At 38.8% G+C, this 10436-nt stretch overlaps 1 protein-coding gene across 2 annotated transcripts; it reads right to left on the minus strand.

Annotated features, from left to right (window-relative positions):
• Window positions 1-4742: 4742 nt before the first annotated feature.
• LOC137717253 (septin and tuftelin-interacting protein 1 homolog 1-like) lies at window positions 4743-10043 on the minus strand. 2 transcript variants are annotated; one of them, XM_068456556.1, is made up of 3 exons: window positions 7034-10043; window positions 5536-5691; window positions 4743-5270 (listed from the first exon to the last, which is right to left on the minus strand). In XM_068456556.1, the coding sequence occupies exon 1, from the start codon at window positions 9833-9835 to the stop codon at window positions 7208-7210; it is 2628 nt and encodes an 875-aa protein (XP_068312657.1). In that variant the 5' UTR covers window positions 9836-10043; the 3' UTR covers window positions 4743-5270; window positions 5536-5691; window positions 7034-7207. The 2 variants fall into 2 exon arrangements, with proteins under 2 accessions (XP_068312657.1, XP_068312659.1); XM_068456558.1 differs by lacking the exons at window positions 4743-5270; window positions 5536-5691 and adding an exon at window positions 5702-6183.
• Between the last annotated feature and the right edge of the window lie 393 nt (window positions 10044-10436).

Here is a 10436-nt window from a genome sequence, read left to right on the forward strand (position 1 = left end):
TTGGAAAACAAAAGGACTTGTCAGTTACAAAATCACTACCATATATATTTGTACGCACAACTTCCTCGTCATATATATATGTGTGTACACACACTGACACACGCATGAAGTAGAGGAAAAAGAGGAAGCATTCTGTAGTACAATAGTAGTTATCTCCTCTCTTTGAGATATGTCATTGTACGTACGCAGAGGCGTAGCTCTACAAAATTATAATAATAATAACTTTATCATATATCTGCCGACTAATAACTAGTGCACCTCTGCAAATGGACTGCATTGATTTTGTGCGGTGACCAGTGGAGTGGGGGTTGCGATTAGATACCCTGTCCCTGTTGTTGCCATTTTGTACACACATACACTGATACACAACCCGATCGAACAGAAAGATGCGAGGACAAAAAACAAAAGACCGGGAAGGTGACTTGACAGGTTATGATCGCGATCAAGAGAACATGGGAGGGTCCACAGGCACCGTTTGATTTATCCATCTATCCATCCAACCATCCATTCATCCATTCATTTATTGGGTATTTATAGACTTAATTAATTAAACAGTCAAGTGCTTGTTTGACCATCTGACCAGAGCCAGACCCTGATCTCGTGTTGACTTTCTGACAAACCATTTAAAGTTGTTGTTTGGGCTAAAAAAAGGTGCAAGCAACCTAACTAAGCAGGCCGAGGATCGATATCAATCTTCTTGCGTTTTCGGAACCATTGTAAGTATTGAGAAATTACCGGAGGGAGCGATCGGTGGCCTCTTTCGGTTGTTTGTTTTGTTAATAATATATGCAGGTAGGATTCCCGTGAGTTTTATTTACAGCTTTATGTTAGGATTTTTTTTATTTATATATTTTATGGATTAGGGTTTCTCTACTAGAATGAAATATGACATCTTCCCTTTTTCTATTTGAGTTTAGGCTTGCTTATCCGTTTTTCTTCTATTTTTTTATTTTTAGAATCAGGTCTTTATAAAAACACTTTTTGCAACTCTGAAGTAAAAAAGTACTGACAAAATGCAATCTTTTTGTAATATATCATGCGATGAACAAATTTTGTACAAGCGTAGATTACTATTGGGTACCCCTTAAACAAAGAAAGAAAAGACAAAGTCTTGTCACATTGAGAAGCTATGAATTTCTTGGTTAAGGAACGTTATCCCGCATGAGGGACACCATTAGGTGAGGCGTGGAAAACACGCTAACCTAGTAAAGGTGTAACCTTTGTTGAGCGTAATTTACGGAGAGACGTCCCCTCGCATTTAATGATCAACCAACACAATGAATAAATGCTAACGAAACCCTATAAATAATTTTGTTAACTAGGTCTGCTTCAGTACTCGTGGCCTCTCCTCTTATACCAGTAAAAGTTGGTTACCACTATTGGTCTTAGCAGATACATAATATTCTTCCTTCATTTGTGTCAACAGAAGAATAATTTATAGTTTGTAATCAATTTTTTAACACTTGACACTGCTATACCGCTGCATTGCTTGGCTTCCTCCTTTTTTGCCAATTATACTCCATCGGTATCATGTCTTTTCTCATGATGCAAAGTGTGATTAATTCGTACTAGCAATGTCAACTTGACAGAAAATGTCATATTTAAATCCAAAAATCTGGAGCTGATGATGAACTGACTTACCCTCTAGGCAGTTTGTTTAGCCAGGTTTGTGTTTGATTATATGTATACAAAGCAATTAATTACTTTTGTAGGAACGTAACTACTGCTTTTTGTAGAAGATCGAGTAAAAAAGATGATTGTGTTGATATGTATACATCATGCCATCACCACCAGAACACACTCAATAATGAAATGTTTTCTTATTACAATCAAAATAAAATTTTAATTTGAACAGAAGTATTGACATGCAATATAAAAAAGAAAGAAATAGTTGAGAGCCATCGTGGTTGAGTTGAGAAATCTTTCAACTAATTAGTTTACTGGTTAGTGCCCTTAAAAGTTTATGTAACTTTGATCGTTTTTAAATGTACGTATATATACGTAGTCTCTTAAGTCAGCAGCTTAATCTGCATGCAGTGAGTAGAGAAAGAGGATGGTGCTGATTAATGCAATGCCGTTTCATGCTTAGATATTGTTGGTAAGCATCGATCCTGATGATGCTGATGATTCATAAATGGTTGAATCATCAGCGGTAGTATAGAAAAACTTCACAATTGCAAATTGAATACAAAGCATACCTGGTTTGACAGCCAAAAAGAAGCATTCATGAATTCTCCTAGCAGCGGTGGTGGTAGTTTCACCTCTTAAATTAATGGGCCTAACTTGCGATGTGAGGGACTAGCAGTGTGTTTTTACTTTTCTATATAAAGTTCATTAATTATTGGTGGTCGAGACAATAATACTTGACAACCATTTAAAAGGTGAAGCCAATAGTTTTTTTCTTATATAATAATCTGTACAAGAAAGTGGAGATATATGCTAAAGTTATACGTGAGAGTCTAACATAAGATTTCTCATTTATAAGTGGAGGAGGATCATTTTAGTGCTAATGACATGGTTAGTCTCACACGTGGAGTATATGTCCCGATCAACCAAAAAAAGTGAAATTGGTCAGATAGCAGTTTTGGTTGTTGATAGGATTTTTACCACCTGCAAAAGTAGAGATAAAAACACTTAAAAATACTTGTAAGAGTACAAGGTAGTTGTAGTATAAACGGCTAATTAAGGTCGTTTTCCACAGGGATTGAATGAATAATTTGTGTTTAAAATCAACTCTTAATTAATTATTTAAAACAAAGTTTGGAAAATATTACTTTTGAGATTTAAAATAATAAAAACGAATTTAAATAAAATAAAATAAAATAAAATAAATCAACTAGAAACCAATTTAAAGAAACACTAGGGTTCCGCCGTCACCTTAACAATTTACTTATGAATTATCCATGCACATTTGAAGATCAGGTTTTCCTAATACATGTCCTACTTGGAACCTCTAACATAGAACGTATATCTAACATGCAATCCGTCCGGACGTTCAGATCAAATATGAACATGAAGGACTCATTAAATTTTATGAAAACTCTTTGAAAAACCATGCAACCCTTAAGACGTGGTGTTCATCCTAAGTGAAATTACAATTATTAACCACAAGAAGCCAGCGTCAATTTCAGGGAACCTTCCGACCAAAATTGCATCAAATTACTTTTCTAAATATCCTAATGGTCGCAAATCACTAAGACACTTAGATAGTTTAAAACGGTGATTAATAATTCAAAACATGCATGCATAATATCATAAGCAAATTAAAAAGAAACTAGTTACGAACAATCATAAAAGAAAATATTATTAAGAACATGGAAAGAAAACACCTTGAAAATAAACTTCAATCGTCAATCCAAAATAGTGTGTGTTATCCTCCTCTCCTTCTTTAAAAACCTAATGGCTAAATATCTTTATTTATACTACTACAAAATAAAACCCTAAAAGATCTTCTAAAAACTAGGAAACATAGTAGAATAAGATAACTAGGAAATACATTCCTATACTAACTTTGGAAAATCTACCCAGCCACAAAGAATTCCACGTTTCTGGATCTTTAGGGCTCCAAAACAGGCCCAAAATGGCTAAAATTAAAACTTAAGATGTCCCGAACATAATTTGCAAAAGGCCTCGAACACAAAAGACATCATCATGGATGCTAGAAAGCTCAAAACGTCACTTTGACAACATTGCGCATTGCTCATTTATTTCATCGCCATAATTAAACCGCTTAATATAAAAGTCTGAAACTTTGACACAAACACGTTGAAAGACTAACGAATATCCTCCAATTGGAATCACTCCAAAATTCATCTGTTTGAATGCTTTATGCTCAAGAGGAAATCGAATGTCCTACATTGGAAATATAATTCAAGGTATCAAAATTTACACAAAATAACCAATAAAATAATATTAAGATTAGGGTAAAATATATAATAAAATATTGACTCATCCGTTGTTCTAGAACACGTGTACTTATGTGATAACTATATGCCCCTCCGCTTCAATTTACTAACTAATATATTGTAGAGAAGACATGAACAAATCTTACAAATAGAAATAAGCAATTGTTGCTAGAACTTCAAAATAGTCATTTGCACGTCTTTTTGGTCATTATTACTTTTCAGACCAGGAAGGAGTTTGGTGACAATAATAACTCCCGAAAAACAAAGAAAATAGAGTGATTCAATTTTGATATGAAATGATGCAATCTCAAGCATCAAGCATGGTGTAAAAAATGGAAAAATGATGCATTTTTGGGAATTTTGGATTGCTCGAGAAATTTTCAGGCAAAGATGATCTTTAGCAAGATCTAGATTTGATTCTGTTCATGAGATATATTTTTGGGGTTTCATGTTTAAGTCAACTTTTTTTTAATTTCCAGACAATATTACTAGCACATCTTATTACCCAATCGGGGGATGCAAGTTTTACCCATTCGGGAAAAGAACAGAATATTAGAGAGGGATGAGCCAACGGGAGGATACCGATTGAATTTTCCCTTCCCCAAAATCCAGAAGGATCCTTTTACGTTAGTTGTTCTGGCCCCTTTGTCCGGTCCGCCTTAGATTCACACCGTTTTGGTCTTGTTTTTGTTCATTCCTGGCGACGTTGGGCCTCAAATGAAGTTTTCTCCGACCCAAAGATTCTATTCATCTATCTTCGGAGCAAGAGAAGAATGCAACTTCCAAAACTAGTCATTAAATAAGGGACAAGTTGACCCAAAGATTCTATTCATCTATCTTCGGAGCAAGAGAAGAATGCAACTTCCAAAACTAGTCATTAAATAAGGGACAAGTTTACTTGGTACCTAATCAATAACCATCTTCCAACTTGTACAAAACAAAAATTTCCATGTTTTTTCCGAGAATGTGTAGAGAGCACGACCAATAACGAATGCTTGAGACGATATTTTTCAGACAAACTGGAGATCTTGAGATCCTACATATGGTTGCTTTCCAGCCAAATGCGTTCAACTGAGACCGCAACAACCATAGCAAAGGATTTTCCCATCCAATGAGTCAAACTGTTTAACACAACTAACCCAAACGTTTCGACCCTCGTCATCCAACAAAACACATTGGATAAACGCTTGATAGCATTATTTCCCAAAGTCTAAAATCAATTCACAGAGCCTTTCTCAAATTTTTACCAATGCCACTAGATTTGTGTGGTTTCAATCAAACTTAATGGCAGTCTTGGCAGAGCATTCAAAGTGACGTCCCTACGAGTTTACATCCCAATTCAAAGCTATTGCACATACTGTACCGCTGTCAAAAAGAGAAAGATGATGAAGGAATCAACAAGGGGAATTTTACCGACAAACATAAACATGCAAAAGGTCAGTAGATGTTAAGATTTCCATAAACTAGGGCAGATCACTACACATAACTGCAGCTTAGGGTCACAAATGATAGTTTCCTAGAGTGGGGAGTCGAGACATCATGGCAACAAATACTACTAGTCTGCTACCACTTTCACCTCTGTAAATGTCTCAGGAATAAAGAAAGAGGTAATGACATCCCACGAAGATACCTGGAGGTTTGGAAAGCCTGTCGACCCATCCTGATTAACTTATGCAATTTCTGACTAGAGAGAGGACTTAGATCGGAGAGCAGCAGCTCTTTTCTTTTTAACAAAAAGCAGTGATGAATGGGACAGAGCTGCTACAATAGCTTCAAGCTGGAGCTGCTTTATGTATTGGAGCAGAGGTGGCATTTCAGATAGCAGCAGGAGCCGGACCAGCAATTACAGAAGAAAAAAAATAAAAAATAAAAAAAAACAAGAAACCATTACATTCCAAATCATCCAACGTAGTCAAGCTTTGATTCTTTCACAAAAGTCATCGCAGAACTTTTCTAAACATGTTTTACAGCAAATCTTGTTGAATCTAAAAAATATATATAAACCATTAGAAAGAAACAAACATTTTTAATACATAAACTAGGATTACATATGTGTGTGTCTGCATGTATGTATCAGGAGGACCATTGCTATCACATACATACAGAAAACATATCAATACTACAAACACAAATCACCATATGACTCCTTATTGTTGTTCTTTTCATCCCTTGTTCTTAAAGCCAGTATCCGATAATATATCACTCTGTTCAAACTGGTTGAACTCTTTAATAATCAGATGCACTGTAATTAGATCCTTTTCGAACTATAATCCGGTAACTGCAAGCCAATTAAGAATATTTATACAATTTAGGAACATCTGAGGTGTGTGCAGCAAGTATAGAGGCGTAGTATATGCCAACACATTACATGCTAAGGTTTAACTTTAAATTAAAGTACCCATACTACTCTGCAGCTGCTAAAAGCTCAAAAAAGTTAAACTAGAGGTGTCTCATAGAACGTGTATTATAAAAATAAAAGAAGAAAGTACAAACCTCATTGTACAAACCCTAAACCACAACATCAAACAGCAGCACCACAAAAAGACTACTCAACATAACAATTAACAGAAAACTAGAGCACTGATCAGCTAATAGAAGCTTAGATTGAGAGTCTGAGACATAGACTGACTAAAGAAGCCGAAAATCCCACGATACCCCCACAAATCTTTACTCACTTGGCTCCTTATCTTACTTTAAGCCTTTAAATTTCGTTTGTCATAATATAATTTTGACATAAAAACAAAACATATTTAACTTGTATGAGTAAGACTAGTAGTATCTGCTAAAACTTCGCTCCTGGTCATTCCTAGTGATGAGGTAGTATAAACATATTCAAAACATTGATAATCATGCACTGTACCTTCAACCTTTTGCTACATTTAAAAACTGCATAAGCTCCTCTATTATGAAGACGTCCAAAAAAATCACAGCACACTCAAAACATTGATAATCATGCATGCATGTTAGGTTGGATTATAAGCACAAAAACAGGGCATTTCAATGAAAACTGGGCAATGTTCAAAATCATTGGTACTATAATAGCAAGATGTACTAATACAACCTAGTAACTGGTGTGAATCCAACTGCAAAACTAAGATGACAAATCAAAAAGTTAGAGTTTGCAATACCATTCCCTACAGCAGATATTCCGGCTTCCAAAGACGAGCTGAAAAAAGTATGACAAGTTAATTTTTAGTTCTCGATCCAAGGTTAGGCAAGCTGCATTACAACCTAATGCATCAGCTCCATTCTCAGCCCAGAGCCGCCACAAACCTTCAACTCTTCAAAGGCCTTTACCAAACTCAGCGTCTCCTTGTAAGTGAATTTTTGTGCATGTCCAGCAACCTTTCAAGGGATGCAAGGGACCAAGTTTCCTCTGTTTGGGCATATACCTTTTGATTTAGAGAGTCAACTATTATGCTTACATTACCAAAGCCATACATCTGATGACCATTATGCATCCTCCCAGGCTTAGGCCTAAATAGCAGGCCATGCTGCTGCGCATGGGCTTCAATAACATCTTTCAAACTCATCTCGTGACCAATGCCATCCATTTGAGCAGTACCACCCAAGTTTGCCTGTGCTGCTGCTTTCTGATGTGCCTCAAATTGCCTTTGCTCAAGCACCCTAAAGTAGCTAATATTCTCCTTCAAACCAGGTTGGACCACCTCCATACCCTCAACAGCCCGATTCATCATGTCAAGACCACAATTAAGCTGATACCGGATACTTTCATTAGCATGAAGCTCCTCAGGAATGAGTTCCTTCCAACCTTTATACCAATTTAAAACCTCTTCAAAGTTCGGGTTCGAACATAACCAGTGATACAAAACCTGTAGCCACTTGGTGAAGAAAAATTTCTCCATCATATCTACCATTAGATGAATTGGAATGGCAGAAGCCCAACTCATCACCCAATTATATTGATCAAGCGTCTGATCTGCAGGGTTCACTTGGAATTCTTGTAAGACAAGCTGCAACTTGGGTACTATAAATCTATACATAAGCTGTTCCCAACTCGCGGCATCAAACACCTTCTTCCACGGTGAGAGTATAGTATAGGCAGATCCATCACTTGGGTGCCAAGCACCCAGAACATTACTCAACTTGAATCGTATTGTGTGGTATAAGTCTTCCAACTTGTGTCCCAAGAATGGTAGCCACGGATGCACCCACACATGGATGGGAACAGTGTCCCGGTGAGGTTCCCACAAGTCAACTGCGTCCTTCAATTTAGGAAAGATTACCATATCCAATAAGGAATCAAGGACAGAAGGAGGCAGCAATTTCTCCCAGGACTCCAGAAAGCGAAGCATGGGTTCAGGGTCCTTGGGCTGCCATGTATTCACGCCAGCAATCCTAACGGCAGGTACTACAACCTCGGAAAGCAATTGGGTGTAAGGGGACATTGAGTTATCCCAAATATCCAAGTACTGTTCTCTCTCCCCCTCTCCATGAAGCAAAGCCTTCCAAGAAGATACTAAATCCAACCCATGCGAGGGGTTTCTAAGAGGATTCCAGCCCTGAAACATCCTAATAAATAGAGGCAGAGCAAAGGAGCAGGCAATGCAAGACAAGTTACATAACTTATAGTCATCAGCGTATCTCTTCTGCAGGTCACCAAAGCCCTTTGTCAGGGAGTCCAGCGTCAACGTTCCCATGCTATTCTCTTCTCCCAGTCGATCCAAGACGGTCCTAATATCCTCCAAGCTATCCAGGTATTGCTTCTGCCTGGCCACCTCCGTCTTCAACCTCTCTTTCTCCTGGTTCAAGCTGATGGCCGTGTCCCGCTCAATCCTCAGGTCCCTATCAATCTTCTGGATATCAAGCTCAGCTAAGTCCAGAATCAACCTGACGTTGTGCTGTAGCTCGGGCATGGGAACGTCCTCTTCCCTGGCTTTCTCTTCGGCATTCAAATTCTCCAGATTGGTCAAGACTCGAACCTGAGGTCCTCGCATATCAACCACCTTGTGCACAAGGACCTCGGTGCCCTCTTCCTGCTTCTGGGCTAACAACTCCTTGGCAGAGACATAATGGTCCTTGTCAGTCTTGTCGGCAGCGGCCCTCTTCTTCCAGGAAGGCTTCTTTTTGGCGGAGGTCGCATCCGGCAAAGGCTTGCTCGGCTTTTCAGCTTCCAATTCTTGCAAGCTAGGCCGCTTGACTTCCGTCTCCTTGTAATCATTGAAACCCATGCCCATATTCTTTGGCCTCAACTTGGCTTCAATAGGAGCGAGAATGCCTTGCTCGTTCTTCCCAAGTCCGCCTCCTTTGTAGCCCATGTTCTTAAGCATCTTCATTCCAATGCCCTTGGTGTGCTTCTCGAAGGCCCCCAAACCCCCATCCCCGCCGCCCTTTGCTCCTAATCCTGCAAATTGGCCTTCTTCAGAACCTCCTCGACCCTGAGACTGACTACTAGTCTGCTTGAGCAATTTCAGCTTTTCCCTCTCCTTGTGTCTCCTCTCCGCTCCCTCCTTTATCTTCTTCCCAAACGCTGTCGGCAAAAAACTCTGCTCGTCGTCGTCATCCTCCTCCTCGCCCCCCAACGGATCCAAATTCGGAACTTTAAAACCTAAACCGGAACCGGTAGCGGCACCAAAGCCGAGGCCAATGGTGGCGCCGAGGCCAGGCCGGTTATCATCGTTTTGCTGCTTTGAATTGTCGTCGACCTCCTGGTTGGGCATGACGATTCCGGTGGGGATGAAACTGACGGGCTTGGTGAGGTCGACCTTTCGGTCTTTCCTGCGTTTTCTGGGGCCGTCGTTGTCATCGTCGTCGTCGGAATCGGCAGTGAATATGCCGTAGAGGACGTCGTCTTTGGTTTGGACGCGCTTGTCCTTGCGCTTGCGGTAATAGAACTCCCCGCCGATCCACTGGCCGTCCTCGTAATCCTTCTCCATTCCAAACCTCTCCATCTCCTGATAATCATCCATCACCCTCCCTGCCCTAAAATTGTACCTCTGATTTCGATCACCAAAACCCTAACACTGGTGATTGGGGAATCAAATCATAATAAATTTTGACCAAAAAATAAAAATAAATCCGAATAAATTGGAATAAAAGTGTAAATTCAAAGCAAATTATGGATGCAGTGATTTAGGGTGGAAGCATAGAAGTTTCGGTGGCAGTCTCGGCCGTTCTTAAGAGCAACTCCAGCGTTGGAGCCCTCCTGACAATACACTATTTAATCCACCTAATGATGAACAGTAATTGCCCTTAATGAACAGTAAGTAGCCCTGACAATAGAATTTGCATCTCGACCGTTACACATCAATAGCCTGGCAATAGGCAATAAAATATTAGTATTTTTTTTATTTATAAAATAATACAAAATAATTTTAATTGTAATATCGGATAAGATTTTTAATCGTTATCGTTGCGCCACGTGTCATTATCCGAAGTATTATTAAATCTCTGCCGTTGAGCCACGTGTCATTATCTGAAGTATTATTTAATCGTTCTCGTTGCGCCACGTGTGATTGAAAGTAGTTGAGAAAATATGAAATTGTTGTGTAAGGTAGATTATAATGAGAA

This window comes from Pyrus communis, chromosome 15, assembly GCF_963583255.1.
Source record: "Pyrus communis chromosome 15, drPyrComm1.1, whole genome shotgun sequence".
Classification (NCBI taxonomy): domain Eukaryota; kingdom Viridiplantae; phylum Streptophyta; class Magnoliopsida; order Rosales; family Rosaceae; genus Pyrus; species Pyrus communis.

What these genes read in the sequence shown, in the direction of transcription:
- LOC137717253 (XM_068456556.1), bottom strand. Translation starts at nt 9,835, where the DNA reads ATGGATGATTATCAGGAGATGGAGAGGTTTGGAATGGAGAAGGATTAC.